General features: G+C 34.3%; 1 protein-coding gene across 3 annotated transcripts in view; it reads right to left on the bottom strand.

Moving 5' to 3' along the window:
* ABCC9 (ATP binding cassette subfamily C member 9) overlaps positions 1-25,597 on the bottom strand; it is a 153,073-nt gene that overhangs the window by 117,271 nt on the left and 10,205 nt on the right. For all 3 annotated transcript variants that reach the window (XM_063593166.1, XM_063593167.1, XM_008954322.5), the window contains exons 2-6: positions 25,270-25,385; positions 21,097-21,258; positions 18,381-18,522; positions 10,668-10,789; positions 932-1,098 (exon numbers count right to left, since the gene is read on the bottom strand). In XM_063593166.1, the coding sequence (XP_063449236.1) occupies positions 932-1,098; positions 10,668-10,789; positions 18,381-18,522; positions 21,097-21,238 (573 nt within the window). In that variant the 5' untranslated portion in view covers positions 21,239-21,258; positions 25,270-25,385. The remainder of the gene's footprint in view (positions 1-931; positions 1,099-10,667; positions 10,790-18,380; positions 18,523-21,096; positions 21,259-25,269; positions 25,386-25,597) is intronic.

Below are 25,597 nucleotides of genomic sequence, written 5' to 3'. Positions count from 1 at the left end.
AGGTGACCAAAATTTATATTTTAATGCCTCCTTCCATCCCTTTCTGAAATATTCTTTGAGATATTTCCTTCTGTTGTGACTAGATTAACTAGTTAATGCCAGAATTTTGCATGTAATCCTCTTGGGGTCAATTCTAAAAGATCACTTAACCTTTTAAAAGATAGTTTTTACTAAGAGTCAGTGTTTCATGATATCCTATGATAGGGTCTACCAAATGAAGGTTTTTACTTTGTTTAGATTTTAAAATGTATTATCAACACCATTATTGAGTCTCTTGATCTATGGTTTCCTGATGTTAACTGACTACTCTCCACATGCATTGCAGCATATATCTTTCTACTCACAGATCAAGTTCAAAGTTCTCTGATAAAAAATGAATACTGGAAAATCTATCTCTAGTATCTCACACAACATAACTGCCAGTATTAAGTGGTGGAAAGTACAATCGATATGCAATTACAAACCAGGTGTGTGTCTTGACCATATTACTTTGGATATATAGCCAAAGCTATCTCTACATGTTTCTTCATCAGCAAAATGAGCAAACTGGATTAGATTATTTTCTTTTCAGTTTTAAATTTCTGAGAATGCAGTATTTTGCTTAACCCAGGTGTGCTTTGAGACCAATCATGGATGATTGAACTTTCTCCTAAAAACAATTTCTTCTGTAATATAAACTGAGCATAATATCTGACACATAGCAAGCATTTGATCAATCAATATTTGTGAATGAATAAATAGTTTCTAGGGTCATACTGAGATTTCTGAAACATTAATGGCCTGAATTTAGTGATTAGTTCAACTTTATATTTATATATAAATCAAATACATGTGTTCATCCTTGTCAATACTAATGATTTCTAGCTAACTGTAATCTTTCATATTGGGGTCTTGAATCCAAGTAACTAAACAAAAGCCATTAGCTACCTACCCTGACTCGAATGACATTGATCTCCACAGCCATCAAGAGCCCATTCAAGATGACCATCATGCCTGTGATGCAGAAACGCAGGTTTGATATGTCCAAGCCAGACTGACAGTACTTAACCAATTTTATTGTTTTTGTAATAAAGGCCATTACCCAATACAGGAACAGGGCTGAAAAGAAAAAGACAAAAAGAGAAAGATACAATCTTTTCTTAAACATCACTAGCATTTGAATGTAATTATGATGCTTTTTTTTTTTTTTTTTTTTTTTTTGAGACGGAGTCTGGCTCTGTCGCCCAGGCTGGAGTGCAGTGGCGCGATCTCGGCTCACTGCAAGCTCCGCCTCCCGGGTTCACGCCATTCTCCTGCCTCAGCCTCCCGAGTAGCTGGGACTACAGGCGCCCGCTACCACGCCCGGCTAATTTTTTGTATTTTTAGTAGAGACGGGGTTTCACCGTGTTAGCCAGGATGGTCTCGATCTCCTGACCTCGTGATCCACCCGCCTCGGCCTCCCAAAGTGCTGGGATTACAGGCGTGAGCCACCGCGCCCGGCCAATTATGATGCTTTTTAATAACAAAGGCAATTTTATGTACTATATTTCCACATGGTTTTACTTGGTAAGAAAACAACATATATGATTTAGTGTACTTCTGGAGTTTTGAGTTGAAGGAGTAATAACTTGAAAATGTTGAGTGTGTCCATCCTGACCGTACATGATAGATGGGAGGATGTAAAGAGATATATAATAGGATAAACTAGACTCTTCAAAATGTACGTGTAAGTCTATAAATTTTAAAAAGTAGCTTTATCTTCTGGTCCTGTTTTCAAAGAGCCTTAATTATATGAATAATTCACAAGTTGGTATCTGTATAACCTACTTCATAGGTGTGTTGCAAACCCAAGGATATGTCTCATGGTATTACCCTGGAATTATCATGGAATTCATGTATCTATGTAATTGAGTTTCTGCCTTACAGATTCTTATTCAAGTAGTAAGTGACTTTCCTTAGTCAAATGGTTTAAAACACCACGCACATTCACATAGCACAAAGAACAATGGTCTTATAGAGCGAACTGAAACGTCAAGTACTAGGACCAGAAAGGCGAGGATTACACTGCCGCAAAACTACAATCAGCATTTTGCAGCCAATATGAGATAGAAGCAGAGACTTTCCTAGAAATATTTTGGCAAGGATACAATCTACTTTGAACTTTGAATAAATGTAAGTACAAATGAATATGGTCTAAGAAAGAAGAAATCTAAGACACACATAAGACAATCCAGCTTGGACAACATTTATCAGAACCAGAAAAGTTGAGTGATCACTTCATTAGTGAAAAATACTGATCATTGGCATATGAACTCAATGTGTATCTTGTTTTAGCTTAAATGTAGAGTCAGAATGGATTCATTAAAAAAAAACAGACCAAATTATATGCTATCTAAAGAGATTCACCTTAAGTATTAGAGTAGCTTAAAAGTAAGTAGATGGGAAAGATATACAATGAAAACAATTAAGCATAAGAAATTTGGAGTTGCTATATTAATGTCAAACAAAGCCGACTTCAAGACAATTATTATCAGAAATAAAAAAAGACTTTTAATAATAATGAAAGTGTCCAGTTTTTAGAAAGATACATTAAAAAATAGACATATGACCAATGAAGATTTAGAAGATGTATTAGAACACTATCAAATACCTCATACTATTTGATATTTATAAAACTATTTGAGATTTGGTACTCTAAAAATACTTCTAACATCTTCAGATTGTACCTTCGTATTAACTGAATATGGTACTGGTATAGATTATATGTTTAGCCAGAAAACAAAGAGAAATGAATTTGAAATAACAGAAATCACATAGAGTATGTTTTCTGACCACAATAAAATTAAATTTAAAAAATCAAGAACAGTCAGACTATTGATTTTCTATCGCTACTTAACAAACTATAACAAACTGAGCAGCTTAAAACTGCACACATTTATTATCTCATGGTTTCTAGGATTCAGGACTTTGAGCCAGGGTCAATTGGGTTCTCTATTCCAGGTTCTCATGAGGCTGGGTTCTCTGCTCCAGGTTCTCACCAGGTTCTAGGTATTGAGTGGGTCTGCTGGCTCAATAAAGACTCTACTGATTTGAGACCTTCCTCCAGGCCACAGTCTATTGGCTAGAACCCAGGCACAGGTCCTACTCACACTCAAGGCAAGAGAGTCATAAAGGGCAGGAACATCAGACACAGAGATAAGGAAGTAACCTTTGATCTTTTCATGCAGTAAGATATCTAAAAGCTTCAAAATATTTGGAAATTAAACAACACATTACTAATAATCCACATGTTAAAGAAGAAATCACTAAAGAGGTCAGATAATATTAAAATACATTAACTATAATAAAAATACTACATATTTAAAATTCAAGAAGTACAACTAAAATAAGACTCAGAGGAAAATTTACAGCTTTAGATATTTATTTTACAGTATAAGGTTCAAAACTGCATAGCTACCTTTAAAGCTCAGGAAAGAATAAAAAAGGATCCCCCAAAAAAGATGAAAACAATAGAGATGAGTAGAAAGCAATAAAATAGAAAAATGAACAATTGATAAAATGGACAAAATCTATAATGCCATTCTTTGAAAAGACTAATAAAATTGATAAGTCCCTAGCTAGACAGTTCAAGAAAAGAAGAACACAAAAACCAATACTAGGAATGAAAGAGGCACTATCCCTGCATACCCTACATACTTTAAAAGGAGAATCAGGAAATATCATGAATAACATTATGACAATATATCCAAAAATTTACATGAAATGGAAAATTACTTTAAAATGTACCTTATCAAAAGTAATATAAAAAGAAGTAGATACTCTGAAAATTCTATATAGTCACTAAGGAAATTAGACAATATATTTACTAAATTATAATAAAATTTAGACCTAAAATTTTACTAGATATAAAAAAGTATTAGACATAACACTCTGTCTAATACAGAAATAAATTTATAATTTTAAATCCTCCCTTAGCCCAAATTCCAGGTCCAGATGACTTTACTAGTGATTTCTATTCAACATTTAAGAAAGAGATAAAATTAACCTTATACAAAGTCTTTCAGAAAAATAGAGAGAAAACACTTTCCAACTCATTTAGGAAGCCAGTTTAATGCAGCCTGTATAAGCCTGAAGAAAGGAATTACAAGAAAATAACAGATGAATATCCTTCATTACATAGATGTAAAAAGCCTTAACAAATAAAATCTAGTGATATCAAGCATGCATAATATATTATGACTACGTGTGGTTCTTCTCAGAAATGCATTGTTACTTTATTTGAAAAACAGATCAATGCAATTTAGCATACTAACAGAAATACAATTTTCCTAATGGATACAGGAAAAAAACTTTAATAAAATTCAACACCCATTCAAGACTTTAATAACACCCTGAGTAAGCTTTAAATAAAAGAAAACTTATTAGGCAAATAAAGGTCTGCTATGAAAAACCTATAACTAACATTACAATTAATTATGAAAGACTGACCATTTTCCCCTAAAATCAGGAACCAGAGAGGATTTCAGTCTTATGTCTATTTGGCATTTTACTGGACATCTTAGCTACAGCAATAAGACAAGAAAAAATAAAAAGAAAAAAGAAGGCATGAAGAAGGTTGAAAGAAAATAAGTGTCTCTCTTTGCAGATGGCATGTTTGCTTATCATTTTATTTTATTTTATTTTTTATTTGTAGGTATATATTTATGGGTTACATGAAATGATTTGATACAGGTATGCAATGAGTAATAATCACATCAGAGTAAATATGGCATTGATCACCTCAAGCATTTATTCTTTCTGTTAAAAATAATCCAATTGTACTCTTTTAGTTCTTTTTTAAATGTACAATTAAATTATTATTGACTGTAGTCATCCTGTTTTGCTATCAAATACTAGGTCTTATTCATTTTTCCTAATTTTTGTACCCATTAAACACCCCCATTTGCCTCTCCCAGCACCCCACGACCCTTCCCAGCCTCTGGTATCCATCATTCTACTCTCTATCTCCATGAGTTCAATTGTTTTTATTTTTTTGCTCCCACAAATAAGTGAGAATATGAGATGTCTGTCTTTCTGTGCCTGTCTTATTTCACTTAAACAATGACCTCAAGTTCCATCCATGTGGTTGCAAATGACAGGATCTTATTCTTATTTTATGGCTAAATAGGACTCCATTGTGGTACATGTATCACAGTTTCTTTATCCATTCATCTGTTTATGGACACTTAGGTTGCTTCAAAATCTTAGCTATTGTGAACAGTGTTGCAATAAAATGGGAGTGCAGATGTCTGTTCGATATACTGATTTCCTTTCTTTTGGGTATAGACCTAGGAGTGGGGTTACTGAATTGTATGGTAGCTCAACTTTTTGTTTTTTAAGGAACCTACAAACTGTTCTTCATAGTGGTTGTACTAATTTACATTTCCACCAATAGTGTACAAGGGTTTCCTTTTCTCCTCATTCTTGCCAGCATTACTTATTGCCTGACTTTTGTATACAAGCCATTTTAACTGGAGTGAGATGATATCTCATTGTAGTTTTGATATGCATTTCTCCGATGATCAGTGATATTGAGCACCTTTTCATACACGTTTGCCATTCGTGTGTCTTCTTTTGACAAATGTCTATTCAGATCTTTTGCCCCTTTTTTATTGGATTATTAGTTATTTTTTTCTTATAGAGTTGTTTGAGCTCCTTATATATTCTGCTCATTAATCCCTTGTCAGACAGGCAGTTTGCAAATATTTTCTCCCATTCTGTAGATTGTGTCTTCACTTTGTTGACTTTTTCCTTTGCTGTGCAGAAGCTTTTTAACTTGATGTGATCCCATTTGTTCATTATTGCTCTGGTTGCCTGTGCTTGAGGGGTATTGCTCAAGAAATCTTTGCCCGGTCCAATGTCCTAGAGAGTTTCCCAATATTTTCTTGTAGTAGTTTCACAGTTTAAGATTTTAGACTTAAGTCTTTAATCCATTTTGATTTTGTTTTTGTACATGGTGAGAGACAAGGGTCTAGTTTTGTTCTTCTGCATTTGGATATCCAGTTTTCCCAGAACCATTTATTGAAGTGACTGTCCTTTCCTCAGTGTATGTTCTTGGCCCTTTTTAAAAGATAACTTCACTATAGATGTATGGATTTATCTCTGGATTCTATATTCTGTTCCACTTATCTATGTGTCTGTTTTTATGCCAGTACCATGCCATTTTGATTACTACAGCTTTGTAGTATGAAATCAGGTAATGTGATTCCTCTGGTTTTGTACTATTGGCTTAGGATAGCTTTGACTATTCTAGGTCTTTTGTGGCTGCCTATAAATTTTAGAATTGTTTTTTCTATTTCTGTGAAAAATGTCATTGGTATTTTGATAGGGATTGCATTAAATCTGTAGATTGCTTTGAGTAGTAAGGGCATTTTAACAATGCTTATTTTTCCAGTCCATGAATATGGAATATCTTTCCATTTATTTGTATCTTCTTCAATTTCATGCACCAATGTTTGATAGTTTTTGTTACAGAGATCTTTCACTTCTTTGGTTAATTCCTAGGTATTTTATTTTATTTGTAGCTATTGTAAACAGGATTACTTTCTTGATTTCTTTTTCAGATTGTTCAGTGTTGGCGTATATAAATGCTACTGATCTTTGTATGTTGATTTTGTATCCTATAACTTTACTGAAAATATTTATTAGTTCTAATAGTTTTTTTGGTGCAATCTTCAGGTTTTTCCAAATATAAGATCATATCATCTGCAAACAAGGACAATTTGACTTCTTCATTTCCAATTTAAATGTTCTTTATTTATATTATCTGATTGCTCTAGGTAGGACTTCCAGTACTATGTTTAATAACAGTGGTGAAAGTGGGCATTCTTGTTGTGTTTTTTATCTAAGAGGAAAGGCTTTCAATTTTTTTGCATTCAATATGAGTCTAGCTATGGGTCTGTCACATGTGGCTGTTATTATGTTGAGGTATGTTGCTTCTATACCCAACTTCTTTAGCATTTTTTTCATAAAGGGATGTTGAGTTTTATCAAATGCTTTTTCAGCATCAATTGAAATGACTGTATGGTTTTTCGTCCTTCATTTTGTTAATATGACACATAATATTAATTGATTTGCAAATGTTGAACCATGCTTGCATTCTAGGGATAAATCCCACTTGATCATGATGAATGATCTTTTTAATGTGTTGTTGAATTTGATTTGCTAGTATTTTGTTGAGAATTTTTGCATCAATACTTAATTGCATTTCACATAATGGAAGAAACAATTGAAAAATGAAATATGAAATAAATTTCACATACAATAAAAGGAAAGCAAAGAAAAATACTTGAAATAAAGTTAACAAGACATGAAAGACCTCTACACTGAAAACTACAAAACACTGCAAAGGGAAACAAAAGACCTGAATAAATGAAGACTGGATTGTGAAACCCAATAGTGTGAAGATGCCAATTATCTCCTGAATTGTTTTATAAATTCAATGCAATCCCCATAATGGTCCTATCAAGCTTTTTTTTTCTTTTTTCTTTTGGAGAAATTGTAAACCTGATTCTAAACTGTATATAGAAACCCAAAAGAACTAGAATAGGCAAAGCAAACTTCGGAGGAAAACAAAGAAAATGTTGTGTGACTTATAATTTATGACTTCAAGGACTCCAAAGCAAGAGAAAATGTTAGTAGCATAAAAATCTATGAATACATCAAAGAAACAGAAAATAGAGCCAAAATAGATTAAATTTAAACAGTCATTTGATTTATTTTTTTTTACAGAAGTGCCAATGCAATCTCGTGAGAAACAGAAAGTCTATCCCACAAATGGTGCTGGAACACATTGATATCCACTTGGAAAAAAAAAAAAGAACTTTGACACCTATCTTATACCATATACACAATTAATTTAGACAGAATCGTAGTCCTAAAAATAAAAATGGAAACCATAAAGCATCTAAAAGCAAACAGGAGAATAAGAGGAAAACATATTTAGAGGGAAGACAAAGATGTCTTAAGACACAGAAAGCAGTAACTAAGGACTAGAAGAAATGATAAATTATACTACATCAAAATTTAAAATCTTCTGCTCATTAAAAGGCCCTATTAAATAAATGAATATGTATGCCACAGACTAGAAGGAAAACATTATCAAAACATGTAACTGATGACATACTAATACCTAGTATGCGCAAAATATTCCTACAACGCAATAATAAAAGTGCAACCCAATGAAACATGGGCAAAAGATATGAATAGCCACATCCCAAAGATTAAAAATGGCCAATAAACTCATCAAAGAGTGTTCAACATAATTAGCAATCAGATAAATGCAAATTAAAACCGCAATATATTACCAGTACACACCCACTAGCATGACGAAATTAGACCAAGATCACCAAATGATGAACATGTGGAACTGGAACTCTTACACCTTGTTAGTGAGTATAAAAAATGATACAACCATTTTGGGAAAAGATGTCAGTTTCTTAAAATATGAACATTTACCCACTTATCGTATGACCCAGAGATTTCACTCTTAGGTATTTACCTAGGAGAAATAAATGCATATAGCCACAAAATACTTAAGAATGTTGATAGCAGCTTTTACTCTCATGATGGCTAAAACCTGGAAATAGTACAGATGTCTATTAACAAGGGATTGAAAAAACTATGATATAGTTATACAATGAAATGCAACAATAACAAAATATTGATCTATGCTACATTACAGATGAGCATCAAAAAATCATGCTTAGAAAAAGAAGCCTTACTTAAAAGTCTATACCGTGTCATTCAATTTACATGAAGTTCTAGAACAGGCAAACCTAATCCATGGTGGGGGTAAAAATCAGAACAGATATTGCTTCTGTAAAGGTGAAATTGAGTATAAGAAAATTTGCATGGATGATAGTTATGTCATGATAGTGTTATATAGGTACATGCATTTAGCAAATTAAGATCGCTGTGTTTCATGTATATAAATTTTGTCTCACAAAAAGATACGCATGAAGCGTTCAGAGGTAAAGTATACTAATGTCTACAACTTACCTTAAAATGCATCAAAACTAAGATGGAGAGAGGTATGAATAGAAGGATGAAAAGATGTAGATATGTGATAAAACAAACAGAAAAAATGTAATTTGAAGAATTCAGATGTTGGGTAAGTGGGAATTCACATGATTCTTTCAACTTTCTGTACATTTGGTGATTTTCATAATGAAATGTTGAGACAAAATTACTATCTTTGTGGTCTTAAAATGAGTAACTTTCCTAGGTCCAAATTTTTCTCTGTTAAAATAACAAGAAATATTATATTTTATCTCCATGTCCTTCCAGCAATATGATCAAATTGTGCTGTCTTGCACCTAAATAACAATAGGCCTCTTCTGATTGCATTTCCATCAAAACATTATTAATATCTAAATTCCTTTCTTTTTACCATCAACTTTTCAAAAATAGATATTTAGCTTATTAAATTCTCAATTTCACATATTTTTTTGCAGCTACTTGTTGGAAATTTCTTTCTTTTTTTTGGCATTTTCTGCAATAATGTCTGCCTCTCATTTTGCACAAAAGACCTTTCTACTAAGATAATTCAAAATGTGACAGCCTTTTAAATTAATATTTAACCCTCTCTACCTTTTTTATTAGATTGCCTTTAACAATCATATAATGTGACACAACATATAATTAAATAATCAGTATCTTTCATGCATCCATTTTCAATTTTCGTGTCCTCTGGACAAATGAATAAAATACTGTGTGTGTGTTTTCAATATTTCTTCTCCTAATTTCTATATCATTAGTCAACATCATTTTCATTATACAACAATCAAAATCAGAAACAGTAAGCATCATTCACACAAACACATAATTCGAACTACAATTTCAGGAGGTTCATAGCCCATCTGTGATCCTTGTTCCATATCTTTATCTCTTTAAGAAAGAAAGTATACTCCAAGGAATACAGTGACGGGTCAGAGTATTGAACATAACTCATATAGATGCGTTATATAATTTTGACCCAAGGCAAAAATAAAATTAGGAATATTTTAGACAGCCTCTGATTTCCACAGAACAAGGAGGCAAGAGAGGCTAATAAAACAATTTTAGTCACAATGCAGGTGTGAAAGGCCGTGATGTAATGGCAGCTGCTCCTCAGGACAGCATACTTTTCATTATGCTAGAAACATACTCTGCTACATAGTAATTCTAGTAAAATGTAGCATTCCCACAGCATCAGTGAAAGGCTTGAACCTTGGGAAAATGTCCTTGGACTCCAAGCCAGAGACAGAAACACCTGGAACTAGAGGAGATGACTTGTTCACAGGGCAGCATGGTGCCGCAGCTCCTCACAAGAGCTCTGATTCTTAAAATACAACTTCCGCAAGCCAGAAGGCCAGCCATATTTCCTCCACTTCCTTCCCCCCACCCCCCCACCCCCCTACACCACAGAGAGCATTTATTGCAGAAGAGATGACCTGGGGGTAAGGAATTTTCACAGCCTAGAGCAACTCAGCTTATCTTCAACCCCACATTTACTGGGCAGCTACAGGAGAATTAATCACTGGTTTTCCCATACTTTCTACTCCCCACACACTCTGATACTATTTACCCTGAGGAAAAAGAAAAATAACCCTTTGGGGGGAAAAACAAATAGCTCTTTAAGGAGAAACAACAAAAGTGATCATACTTACCTAAAAGTAATTTAGGAAAATTTGATGTTTCGATATTATGATAATACACTATCGATGTTGTAGTGGCAACGAATCCCATCACGGCTGGCATAAAGAGGTGGAGGTGCCTTGATTCCCGCCGCCTAGAAAGAGCAGTATGTCAACGCCTAAAGCTGATGGTTCCAGATAATTTCTTATTTTTTTTTCAAATTTTTTCATAAGAACTCTATCTTAGCAATAAGATGTTTAAAATACAGAATGCAATAGTAGTTTCCAAGATAATACATAAGGGAAGAATATATTGAAAGATATCGTTCTGCGGAAACGATTTATCTTAACATGAAGGGCCAAGTAAACAACCAAACTATACCTCAAAATGCTTACAAAGAAACAAATGTATAGCTACTCCTATACTGTAGGGCAGAGCTGCTGAAATAATTTAACAACTAAAGCAAGTGAAAACAGTTAACTCAATCTGAATTCCAATGTGTGTGAAAAGTGTGTTTGTTCCTTTGACAGCACTCCCAACTTGATAGTCTTCAGTGATTTCTCCATTCTCATTAATTCATTCAATGCATCTGTGATTGCTGGTCCAGCTACTTGGATGCAACCATGAAGAAAACAAGACGTAACATCTGTAGTCAAAAAATCTAGTATATTGAGGATACCAATAGCAAATAGGAAATTACAACACAGCTGAAGGGACAGTGTGAGAACATAGAGTGCACGTCTGGGACAAAGAAAGCTTTGAGAAGGAAGTGACTTCCAAACTGACACTTCAAGAAACAGGAATGGCTACTCAGAGGAAGAAGAGAGGAAGACAGTTCCAGGCAGAGGGGCCAATGTGTTCAAGGGTATTGCAAGCAATTCAGCATGACTGCAAGAAGAACAGACTTCACTCTGAAGGCAACAGAGATCACCAGGTGAACCAGTGATTCCAGACCAGATGTGCATAGTAGACAGCCCTCAACTCCATTGGCATTAATAATGCCACAGAGTGAAACATTTTGCTTTTCTCAAATTACTTGAAGATATTAGTACATAAATGGTATAGAGAAGAGAGTGACTAGTTCAAGATTAGGGGATAGGAGAACACTGAGAAAGTCATTCCAGGAGAGTTATGGTTGACAATGGGAACTGAAATATGGAAAGGAATCCACTGGTCAGGAAAAGGGTCATTTTAAAAAAGGAACAGAATGTGCAAATACATAGAAGCATGAAACAATACAACATGTTCAAAATTCCAAGTAGTTTAATGTTCTTGAAACAGAAAGTTTAAGATAGAATGTATCATGGAAGGCTTTGTATGCCATGGTAAGAGGCTGGCATCTCAACCCATGGAAAACTGAAACACTTGAATAGGTAAGCGGTATGATCAGATTTGTTTTAAACGGATAGCTCTAGCAGTCATGTGGATAAGGAAGTTGGTTGGTAATACACGAGTTTGTAGTGGAGGGAGAGAAATGGAAGGAAGAAAAGCAGTTAGGAAACTATGGGTATAAAGTCAGGTGACAGATGATAAAGGTCTGACTTCAGCTTTGGCAGCAGTAACATGAAGGAAATAATACATTTGGAAAAGACTGATTGGTGAAATAGACAGGAGTTTACTAACATTAGGGTATGAGGGTGATGGCAATAGAGAAGTAGAAGATAATTCCTAGGGTGTCTGTGTGGATGGCCGTGTGACCAAATAAGATTTTAAGAGGATGAGCAGATTGGAAAGAGGAGCTAATAAGTTTCGCTAGACATTTATGGATTGTGAAGGTGTCCAATAAGCATGCAAATGGAATTTAAGTGTCTGTAGACATTTGGAACATGGTCAGTGATATAATTTGGAATCATTAATATAGACATGGTAATAAAAATGTGAAAGTAGTATGGTAGCGCTTAAAAACCACCTACCACCTCCTGTAAATAGATCAAAATCATCAGAGGAAAAAATAGATAACTATTTTGTCAGTACAGAAATTAGGAAATGCTTCTAATATTCTCTGACTATTGAATCAAAGAAAGAATCTGGCTGGACATGGTGGCTTACGCTTGCAATCCCTGCATTTAGCAAGGCCGAGGTGGGCGGATCACTCGAGGCCGGGAGTTTGAAACCAGCCTGGGCAACATGGTGAAACTCTATCTCTATTAAAAATACAAAAATTAGCCATGTGTGGTGCCGCATGCCTGTGACCCCAGCTACTTGGGGGACTGAGGCAGGAGGATCGCTTGGACCTGGGAGGCAGACATTGCAGTGAACCGAGATCACGCGGCTGCACTCCAGCCTGGGCAACAGAGCAAGACTCTGTCTCAAAAAAAGAAGCAAAGGAAAGGAAGGGGAGGGGAGGGGAGGGGAGAGGATGGAAGGGGCAAAGGAAGGAAGGAAGGAAGGAAGGAAGGAAGGAAGGAAGGAAGGAAGGAAGGAAGGAAGGGAAGGAAGGAAGGAAACCAAAATTCACTTACTAATATTATTTAGGAAATTTTAAAGTGAGCACACTCCCTATCCAATCCTGTAAAATGTGGTCACAACCATACTCACAAGAAAGTTTATAACCTTAAACAGGTTTGATAAGAAATAATTATAATAAATAAATTAAAAGTCAATTTAAGATTTTAGAAAAAGAATGACAAACCATTATTAAAGGAAGCAATAACAAATATTTAGTAAAGATAATAGCAGCTACAATTAAGTTTTGTACTTATTGTGGCACTCCTTTATTAGGGATTTAATATGTCTTTTAACCATGCTAGTATTTTTATAGGATTGCTGTTATTTTGTTAGTTCTCTATTTACAAAGCTGCGTAGGTTTTGAATGGTCTTCAAATGCTAATTTTTTCCCTTAAGCTATGTTCTTTTTAGAGTATGATTTGCACACCTCGATGGCTTGGTAGGAGCACTTATGTCCCATTACAGCAGAAAGTCTTTAGTCAGAACATTGGAAAGAAATTTTTAAAGTATTATATTGCAAAGGTGAAAGAAATCATTTTGAAAGACAGAAAATGATAAAAATAAAAACCTAATAAAAACACAGTAATAGTGAAGATTTTAATACACTGCTTTTAGAATTTGACAGATTAAATGGTATAAAAACAAGCAACATATAGAACTTCAGTAATACAATCAGTAAACGCAATAAAATTTTGTCTCCTACAAAGTGTATATATTACTTTCTAATACTAATTAAATATTTATAAAATAATGAAGTATTTGACTATAATAAAAATGTTAATAAACCGCAAAGAGTAATCATTTTACAAACTACACGCTTTAATAATAAACCAATCAAATTAAACAAAAGAGCAAACTAAAAAGGATTCCTAAACCTAGGAGAGTAAACCGGAATCACAGGTAGAAATAAAAAGGCGAACAAAAACTAATGCAGAACAAAGGATGTTCCAAAAGAAAAATTACTAGCTTTAAATGCTTCTATTACTAAAAAAAAAAAAAATCAAATATTCTATTAGGAAAGACTTTGCACTGTTTTTCTAATTGTAATGAGCATTTGTCAGATATTAAGTAAATAATTCATAAAGGTTTTATTTAAAAAAAGAAAGATGGAGTGATCAGCAGTGTCATAAGTCATAATTATGATAAAGATAAAAGAGTCTCCATTAGTTGTCATTAATAATCATGAAGATTCTTACAGAAGCAGTTTCCAGAATAAGGTGGGGCAAGAGAAAAAGCAAAACTAAATATTTGGATTTAGAAGTAACTAGAAGAGTGTGTTATCATTCCTCTTTCTTCATTATAAAATTTTAGATATTGTCAATTGGTTTTGTACTGGGTATTAATTTTATATATATATTTTTTATTATACTTTAAATTCTAGGTTACATGTGCACAACGTGCAGTTTTGTTACATATGTATACATGTGCCATGTTGGTGTGCTGCACCCATTAACTCATCATTTACATTAGGTATATCTCCTAATGCTATCCCTCCCCTCTCCCCACACCCCACGACAGGCCCCGGTGTGTGATGTGAGGGGTCCAAGTGTTTTCATTGTTCAAGTCCCACCTATGAGTGAGAACATGCGGTGTTTGTTTTTTTTTGTCTTTGCAATAGTTTGCTGAGAATGATGTTTCCAGCTTCATCCATGTCCCTACAAAGGACATGAACTCATCCTTTTTTATGGCTGCATAGTATTCCACGGTGTATTTGTGCCACATTTTCTTAATCCAGATAAGTGACAGAAAGTTTTGAAAATTATCTTTATTCTACAGGTTATTGATGTCATATTTCTATATAATATGGGACCATAGCATTCTTCTGATATGTATTGTAAAGTTAGGATAATTATAAAAGTGTAACACTGCCCAAGTAGTCAATAAACAGATCTATATAGCACTATAAAAATTCAAATTTTTTTTTACAAATGAGGTTTTCAAAAAAGCAGACCTCTGAAAGGAGGAAGGAAAGAAGTTAAATGATTGGCATACCTGGGGAGGTCATGTTATACACAGATAATCTTAGGTCTCATCTGTAAAACTAAGACAAGATCCTCTCAGCGTAGATAATGTCACAGAATTACAGGCCAGTGGAGCAGAAAGGTGGAATAGGACTCTCCAGCACAAATGAGTTGAAAATTTATGTCTACACAATATGTGCAAACGTGCACAGAAATGTTTATAGCATTTTTTTTGATAATGGCCAAAACTTAGAAGCAATCCAGATGCCCTTCAGTGGGCAAATGGATAAATAAATGGTGGTATATCCAGACAATAGAATATCATTCAGCACTAAAATGAAATGATCTATTTGGCCATGAAAAAACTTAAAGGCACCTTAAATGCAGATTACTATGAAATTATATGGGATATATACTGTGGGGTTTTGATAGCAGGGAAGATTGGGCATATGTGGGGGAAAGATGTATATAGGGAATCTATTTTCTACTCAATTTTGCTGTAAACCTAAAACTGCTCTAGAAAAATTCGTTCATATTTTTTAAAGTACCTGAGTTCAGAAAATGTAAGCTTTATTTGCTAAAAATATAGAAGCACATTTAAATTTAAAAATTAAATTGAGCTATGATATGGTTTGGCTGTGTTCCCACCCTAAATCTCAACTTGAATTGTAATCCGAATTGTAATCCCCATGTGTTGGGGGAGGGACCTCACGGGAGGTGATTAGATAATGGCAACAATTCCCTCATGCTGTTCTCAACATTATCAGTGAGTTCTCACGAGATCTGATGGTTTTTTAAGGGTCTTTTTCCCCTTTGCTCTGCACTTCTCTCTCCTGCCACCATATGAAGAAGGAATTGTTTGCTTCCCTTTCTGCCGTGATTTTAAGTTTCCTAAGTTCTCCCCAGCCATGTGGAATTATGAGTCAATTAAACCTTTTTACTTTATTAAAAAAAAAAGAAGTAACTAGAAGATGATGTTTCGAAAAGCCTGAATAAAAAGGGTAAGGAGAAGTCTATACCTGAAGAGTAGAAGAGCATAACACAGAATCAAGGCTGTATTTTTACCTGTTTTTAGGACCTCTTTTATCATGACCACTACAAACAAGTTTCTACCATTAGGATATATCATTATTATTTTGAGTTCAGTCTGTGTTTTGTGAGGACCTGACTGAATCTACATATCAACCAGAGGAGTTCTTCTTGTCCACATGATGTCAAGTTTCAAAAAAATATTGGATGATCTATCTTCTACTTTATACATACGCATATAAACAGATACAGTAGCCTAAATGCTACTGTATAAAAATTAAGCCTAGAATTGGCTATGCTAGTATAAATAAATATACCAGCATTTTAAACAGTTACCAACAAGATAATATCCAATTAAGCTTCTAAATGTCTGGAGGGATGGCATCTATTAGAGTCTCTAATTTTTCTTTTTATCAGAAATTAAGACATGCACATACCTGCAAAAAGCCCTCATAAAACATTACAAAATAGTTGGTTCCATGACAAATGCTTAGAAGTTTCATTCCTTGTTAATTGCAACAGAAAACACAAACAGATGTCAGGGAGGTTCCAGTTCAATAAGAAGAAAATAAATTTTAGACTTTCCTATCAAAAAATTTAAAGGCCTTCTAATATTAACTCCTCAATGAAAGTTACACCATTTAGCATAATTTCATAATCAAAATTTTCCTATTCTTGAGTTTATTTTGTTACTATATAAGAAAAATATTTTCACCAGATTATGTTCAAGTTTATAAATATAATTCATTATATTTTAACTGTCTAATGAAACATCTTATTTTATAAAAATAACAAAATTCCTTTAAAAATATGGGTTTTCAAAACTATAAAACCCTGGAAGACAACCTAAGCAATACCATTCAGGACATAGGTATGAGCAAAGATTCCATGACAAAGATGCCAAAAACAATTGCAACAAAAGCAAAAATTGACAAATTGCATCTAATTAAACTAAAGAGCTCCTGCACAGCAAAAGAAACTATCAACAGAGTAAAAAGACAACCTACAAAATGGAAGAAAATTTTTGCAAACTATGCATCCAACAAAGATGTAATATCCAGCATCTATAAGGAACTTACACAAATTTACAAGAAAAAAACAAACAACCTCATAAAAAAAGTGGGCAAAGGACATGAACAGACACGTGTATGAAAAAAAGCTCAACATCCTTGATCATTAGAGAAATGAAAATATAAACCACAATGAAATACCATCTCATACCAGTCAAACGGCTACAATTAAGAAGTCAAAAAATAACAGATGCTGGTGAGGCTGTGGAGAAAATAGAATACTTATGCACCGTTTGTTGGAGTGTAAATTAGTTTAGCCATTGAAGAAGACAGTGTGGTGATTCCTCAAAGACCAAAAAACAGAAATACCATTTGACACAGCAATCCCATTATTGGGTAATGGGAATATAAATCATTCTATTATAAAGACACAGGCATGCGTGCATATGTTCATTGCAGCACTATTCACAATAGCAAAGACATGGAATCAACCTAAATGTCCATCAATGATAGACTGGATAAAGAAAATGTGGTACATATACACTATGGAATACTATGCAGCCAAAAAAAAACAAGATAATTTCCTTTGCAGGGACATGGATGGAGCTGGAGGCCATTATTCTTAGCAAACTAACACAGGAATAGAAAACCAAATACCACGTGTTCTCACTTGGTAAATGATGAGAACACATGGACACACAGAGGGAAACAACACACACTGGGGCTTTTGCTTTTCAGAGGGTGGAGGGTGGGAGGAGGGAGAGGATCAGGAAAAACAACTAATGGGTACTAGGATTAATACCAGGGTGATGAAATAATCTGTACAACAAACCTCCGTGACTCAAGTTTACCTGCATAATAAACACGCACTTGTACCCCTGAACTTAAAATAAAAGTTTAAAAAATTGGTTTTATTACAAATCTTGATTTTAAAACAGTTTTGTGCTTTGCATCAATTTATGGCTCTATCCTCACTGATTCTCAGACTCATTCATCCTGACTCATCTATCTTTGCTTCTTTACAAAATAAATGGAAAAATCTGAGAAATAATTAATATATTAACATAAGTATATAGCTATTAGACCTATGTGTAAATGTAGACAATCTTTCCATTTATACCTATTTTTAACATTAAAAATTTCAAAAAGACATAAGAACTTCCTGCAAGAGCTACATGGATCAGAGAGCAAAAAATATAAAGCACATTTATGGGCACAAGTTACAAAGATGTGAACTTGTGTAATCAATATACCCACTGGTATACTGCAGTGGTATTATTTAACTTAGATCACTTACGAGTCTGAAACAATGCCTTCTGCTATTTCACAGACATGCACAAACAGGAGAGCGAATGTAAGAATCCATCTCAGGTTATGTCCCGGAAAATGAAGCCATGTGTTGTGGTGAATTTGTACTTTTGAGCTTTGGCTCCCCCACCCTGGAAAAAAAGAGAGAAAAGTTAAAAACAAAAAGACATAAACCGAAGGCTCAATTGTAATAAACATAATTTAAATTATGATAAGCTTTAAGGCGGGGGTGGGGGGGTCCTGAAACCTTAACACTTTCTAGAGTAGCAATGGAAATCCTAGTCTATTTTCATTATTGAAAAGAATTACAATTAACTTTTACAAGACTACTCAGGCTAACACATTAACATTTGTGGCATTACTCAGGAATAATACCAACTCTGGATGACAACATGGTTCTACCTCATGCTAATCAGAAGCTCTTCCTGACAGCTTTCTGATTAATTCAAAAGGAAATAAGTTGATGATAATAATACATGAAATTTGGTGTAGAAAATCTTTGAAGACATGAAATCTATAAGGGGCTAAATCAAGAAAAGACATATTTGGTTACAAAATACAGGACTCATTAGCTGAGTCAACTCTTAATCATATGCACATCATATGAGAAAAATTGTTATGTATGACTAGGCAGGCACTATTATTCAACAAGTAGTACTGATACTTTTCTCAAAGAAAGCTAAAGTTCTTGATGATGAGCTTTTAAGCAAGCTCAAAACCATTATAGGTCCACCGTTAGCTTGCCACTGAAGAAAAAAATTCAAGGTTATATGTTAGTAAAATTCTGATCGTTTTCTCCCTAAAGTACTATATAGTTTAGTTACTATGTAGAGTAATACTAGGTCACATGTGGTGTGCTAGTAGGCCCCACTTTTGTCTTGTTTTGTTCTTTTTTCTCATTTTTTGACTGTAGAAAAAAAGCCCCACCTACTTCAAGAACAAATGGGGGTTTGGGCTTGAAATACTGCAGGAAAGAATTTCTGTATAGGCAGCAGATGCCCCTTTTATTTGAAATGAATATTCATGTCTTAGTTGTTTTCAATTTATTCATCATTGGAAGGTTAGTTATATTTAATATATTCTACTAGAACTTATGCTGTAAACTCCCATAGGCAAGTTCTATGTCTTTTTTTGCAACCTTATGATTTTCCTAGTACCTGATAGTTTTTAAGATTGATTTATGATCCTTCACTAATTCAAGCAGCCAATGTCATAAATGAAAAGTCTGAATTTTTTCTATTTCCCTTTAACAATGTCCCCTCAAATTCTCTTCTATTCAAATACCCTGGTGCCAGCCTCTGTGCTGGATGCTAGGGATACAAAATGGAATGTCCCTGTTCTTGCTCTCAAAAAGTTAACTAGATGTCAATAATTGGGGAATTTTATTAGTTGTGGAATTACAGCTAAAAAATCCGTTTTTCTACTTTTGGCCAAAGGGCATTCTTCATGGCCTACAAATAATACTACATAAACAAAGACTGATGTTTCTACATATGGCCATTCTGGTCTCAATATATTTAGCATCTGTACATTTGTTCAACATAACTATGTACCAAGAATTATGTTGGCCTGTGTATATACCATATGATGAGTTCTTTAATCCCCCTTAGAATAATGCCAAGCACATAGTATCCTCTCAATTGATATTTGTTAAATGAATAAATAAAAGTGTATGAATGATTTTCAAACATTCCCTTAAAGTAGATCATTAAATGTTGCTAGTTTTCTTAAGAAAATGCATCTGAAAACTTTTTCACTTATTTAATTGGAAAGATACCATACATGAAAAAATTGAACACAATCAACTCAAAATAGTGGTTGTCTCCTGTGAAAAGATAGGAACGTAGGATATGGAAAGAGTCACAAAACCAGGAAATGGTGTGCAGAGAGAGGTCCTTTCATTCTTATTTCTATATTCTTTAGATGAGCGTTGGTAGGCTCAATGGATATTTATTATATTAATGTCCATCATTTTAGGTATCAAAATACTTCATAATTTTTAAAAAGTTAAAGGGTCTGTTTGGGTAAGTTATACAAATTATTCATAATTGCCCCTAATTATCAGATTTTTTACATATGTAAACTGTAAAATAATAGACAAAACTGTATTATTAACTTCTTTCCAAATTCTTTGTGAATGTCCTCTTTCTACATAAAACACAACCTCATCACTCCCACTGTAACTTGCATGCTTGGCATCTTCCAGTTCCCCAGACATGTCACTCACTATCTTCCCCACCACCTCCAAAGAGTGAGTTGTTTCAGCAGGTTAATTTGTTCCTGTGCTTGTAAATAGGCTTACAATGTGGCATAGTCATTTCTCATGACTTTAACACATCTGCCCCACTGGACTATTCCCTGAAGGCAAGTACTCTTTTATTCATTTTCCATTCCCTTTACCTAACCCAAAGTAAGTGCTCAACTAATGCTGTAGATCTATCTCATATATTTCTCTTTCCTTCTTTTTAAAAAACTGCTGCTGCTACCTGAAGGCCATGCCTAAGCAAGCATGTGACCTCGATTTCACCTACGGAAGATCACCTGTCAAAAATATATGTTTGAAAAACACAAAATACTTGCTTGTTCATTTCTCACAGCCATCAGCTTCCATGTTACAGAAATTAAGTCAACATTATCCCAAATCTCAGCCATTAGCGAGATATATAAACATCAAATGGTATAACATAAGATACTAGATTACTTACCAATAAACAATATTGGAAAAGTGATAAACAACAGAAAGACATGAGGGACCAGGTTGAGGGCATCCACAAAGCAGGAATTTTGTAGTACACCATCGTTGATATTATATGAAGAAATGTTGTTACCACAAAATGAAAGGCTCATTTCTTCTTATATGGTTTACTCTAAAAGGGAGAGAAATGAGAAAGAAAAATCCTCTTGTTAGTAAACTCTTGTTCATAAAGTTATTAAAGCCTTGAATAGGGGGCTATATCATAAAATTAATCCCTTTTATTTTGATAGCTGAGGAAATAAGAAACTCTGTGCCAAAGCAACTTGAAGGTTTCTTATAAAATACGTCCTATGAGATCTTCTTTTCCATAGCTTTTACTTCCAGAGAAAAATGCTTTCATGTGGAAAATGTATTATAATTAATATCTACCTATAGTAGTACCTCAAATGAGTGTCTGACTAAAATGCTTTCAAAGAACAAAAATGGTCATATATTAAGAAAAAGGAGAAAAAAAATTGAACCAATGACTAAAAAGTCAAAATGGTATAATTTCAAATATTTTCCCATACTCACTGAAAATGTACTAATAAACAACAAAAGTTGTTCAGTAAACTGTGACAGAGTTTGCTGAAACATTTCACTAGTTGTGGGAAATACTAATATACAGAAACAAGTGTGCCTGCGGTAATGGCTAACAGTAATCAGTCTTTCCCTGAAGAATATTAAAAATCAAATGCTCAAGATGAATTAAACCTAACTCAAATGACAAGTCAATGAAACTACTCAGATTCCATAGTTAGAATATTCTCACATGAAATACACTCTGCGCAAGTTTGAAACGCAGGATGTCTTTTAACTGGAAATTGGTACTCCATGAGTAGAAGTAGATGAGTTTAGAGAGGAAACAGAGGACAAGGTCACACTGTGCTTTGTAAGTCATCGTCAGGATTGCGGCTTCTACTCTTAGTGAAGTGGGCCACTGGGGATTCCTGGGCAGAGGAGTGACGTGCTGTCACTTACATGTTAAATGGTTCTCTATTATTGCTGTGCCCAAACAGATGGGAGATGAGCAAAGGTCTGCTCCATCAAAATACTGCTGTGAAATTCCAGGAAAAGCTTTGACATTCTGAAAACTTATTTTATAATGCCTACTACTTATTTAAGTTCTGGGCACTTCGCATATCTTAAATCCTCAGAACAACCTTGTAATTCATCTTTTACAATGGAGGATACTGAGGTCCAGATAAGTTCAGTAACTTGCCAACCAGTAAAGCGGTCATGTCCACACCCAAATGTCTGACTTATAAACTATTTCTTCCCACTGTATTACACACCCTCCAACCTGCTTTTTAAAGAAAGTATCGTATCTATTCTTTAAAACAAGTAGCAGTTTAAGATTTTAACCTCACTAGACCTAGTTTCCTTTCTATATTTATGTCACACTGGATTCTGAGTTGCATTACAAAAGGCTGGCAAAAATTTTATTAACTAGCATAGTACCTTTTCTTTCTTTCCTTTCATTGATAATTGATTTAACAATGGTCACAAACAATACTTTTCCCAGGAAAAAACAGAGTGTTATACAGAAAAGATTGTCAATGGTAGGTAAATTATTAGAGAAATCAAATTTCAAGCAAAGGTTTTATAAAGCATTATATGAATGCCTCAGCTAAAGAGTCTGTGTATTTACAATCTTAGATACTTATAAAGAATGCGTCTCACATATTGTTCCTGATAAGCTCTTTTTATAATAAATAATTGATATGCTCTCTAGTTGAGTCTTTCCCTCATCTTTTTTTAAAAAGTTGTATTTTTAAAACCTCAAGGTGAAGTTATACACTTGGTAAATTCTAACAAGCTATTAAGGTTTTAATCTGGATAAAAGAATAAAAGGGACTTGAAGTTTTTAAAAAACAGCAAAATGGAAGTTATTAATTTATAGGTGTATGTTAGATGTATTTCTGGCAAAGACAGACAAAAACAAAACTGAAAACTAATAGCTAGTAATGAAATTTTTTAGACTACTTCCTTTATTTAGTAGAAATGATAAAAAGAAAACTTAAAGCCCACTCTTAATTGAAAGACATATATAAACTTTCCTCGCACAAACTAGAAAATGATTTTTACTTTAGCAACTTTTATAATCTTATCCAAAATTATAATATTCCAGTTGGCCACATTTATAAACTAGTATCATTGAGGTAGATGCTAAAATATAACCTGCTGCTTTGCAAATTACACCCTTCATTAGCTATAAGCATTGCTTGCCTGGTGTTTAATCAATCCTGAAATCTACCAATTAAATCGCCTTTGGATAAATGTTGTGTGTAACTGGAAAAAAAATCTCAGAGAAGTGCAATCACCTGAAAAATTTAAGAACATTTTCAGACATACACCAGATATCTGGAATTCTATGCCATTAACTAATTAACTGTAAAAACACTTATTGATGCTAACCACGTGCTAGTTACTAGGAATCCAATGGTGCACGTCAGAAACAGTGCCTGTGGTTTTAGACTATATGAATCAGATTACAGTAGTCTTAGTAGCTGTGGGTATATTGTAGGGGTATATGATCTAAAAGATAGGAAAATAAGCAATCATGCAATCAAACAAAAGTGTAAACTTCAAGTTGGTACAGTAAACGCTTTAGAACGATTTTTCTGTCTGCCATAAACTCTAACTTCACATTTCCGGCCGGCTCTGAACCTGTCCATTACCTTACCGCATGTCTCCTTTCACCTTTTCTTTTGACTCCTCATTTATCCTTTCCCTTTAACCCGTAGTCTCCTTATCCAACATCCAGAGTCCATGTGGCACTCTAACAGCCAGCCTCCATTACAACCCAACATGGACAAAAAGAGGGAGGCAGTAAACTTATTGCTGATATATTGATAATTATTGTGTTTATCAAAGGCATTTTATTCAATCTACGTTTCTAATTCTTAAATTTCCAATTGTCATTTAATGTTTCCCTCCCAGACACCAGGTTCAATTGGGAATGTTTGGGGAAGGGTATAAATCGCTGTTCTTGCTGGCTAACCTCTGTCACCTGACATCCTTCAGCTCCACCCCTTCTGGAGCTGTTTAGATTCAGCTAAGCACTGAGGGAGGCCCAAGCATCAAGGAGAGAGAGAAGGGAGAGCAGATGGGGAGATATAGTGTTTCCCTTTCCACAAGCATAAGCCATCGAAATATGCTCAGTTGTTTATGAGAGGTGATAGAGTTGAAGAACTTGACTGAATAAACTTTAAAAACAAAGATCAAAGTGAAATTTTGCTTCTAACGTATGTCTACGGAGCAGAAAACATAAAATAGAAATACTCCTAATTATCTAACTTATGATTTCATGGCAAGAATCGCACCCTCAGTGTTTTTATTCCTCGAAATGCATTACATGAAATTCCACACATCTAGAACATATACATTTTGGATTTAGTTGGTGAATATAATACCTGACCTATCCAGTCTGTTGGTTCCTCTGCAAGACACGAGCAGTAGTTATCTGATTTAATTCTAAAAACACATTTAAGTGCTGAGGCATATAAGGTACACCATTTATTTTGGCCAGCCCTGTCCTTTTCCAGACTACAAGTAAAGCAAGTGAAAACTTGTCTTCCTTCCTGTTCACTTAGCAGAAAGCGTTAGTTCTGATCGAATAGCAATTGCAGAGAGTTTAAAATGCTGGAAACACCTGGAGAAAACATGCTAAATTTAAATAAAAGTTTTCATTCTTACATATAAAAGGATTCATTCTTTAATCGTTTAGAGATTAACCAAATTCTGTTATGAAAGAGAAGCAGGACATTTTAAAGAACTTAGGGCTTTATCATCATCTAGAGCATTTTCAGGATGGATGTCACTTGCAAAAACAAATGCTGTAATCACTTCTTTGAAGTTATTCAGTCCCTAGTTCATGAAATAAAAACTAGAAGATGTATAGCTAGTTAGCTACCATGGCTATAACTATGACAGATCCAAGTGGGAAAATCACTGGCAAAAATGACCACTGACTTCTGACTTAGTGCCTGATCTGAATCCACCCATTTACTCTTCAGTGGCTGTGAAGTACCATCCCACACCAAAAGAAATGTTGAAATTACTCAGTAGGTATTCCTTAGATACTGCAATGAGATTTTTTAAAAAAATCCCAAACTGAACAAATAAAGCAAAAAATAAATACCTTGGGCAATAGCTTCACGCTGCTTCAAACCCCTGCCGGTGCACTTGAGCTACCTTCAAAACACCGACTTCCTACACTGTCTTAAGATGTAAATTTCAAACCCGGACGCAGAACTCCTAAAAAAAAGCAAAGAGTAACAAAAATTAAGCAGATAGAAAACTACTTCTTGAACATACAAGAATTGTCTACAAGAAAGGCGGTAATAATAACTCCTAATAATAACTCCTTTCACTGTTTCCAGTTGATTTGAGTAGGAGACGGCAGTTTTGAAGTAAAACTGGAAACCTGATCCCCACCCCTTCACTTCTCGAGCCGGGCCTCGTCCCTT

This window comes from Pan paniscus, chromosome 10 (genome assembly GCF_029289425.2).
Source record: "Pan paniscus chromosome 10, NHGRI_mPanPan1-v2.0_pri, whole genome shotgun sequence".
Lineage (NCBI taxonomy): Eukaryota > Metazoa > Chordata > Mammalia > Primates > Hominidae > Pan > Pan paniscus.
The sequence above is the reverse complement of the archived record's forward strand: the minus strand, read 5'-3'. Positions and strand labels throughout refer to the sequence as shown.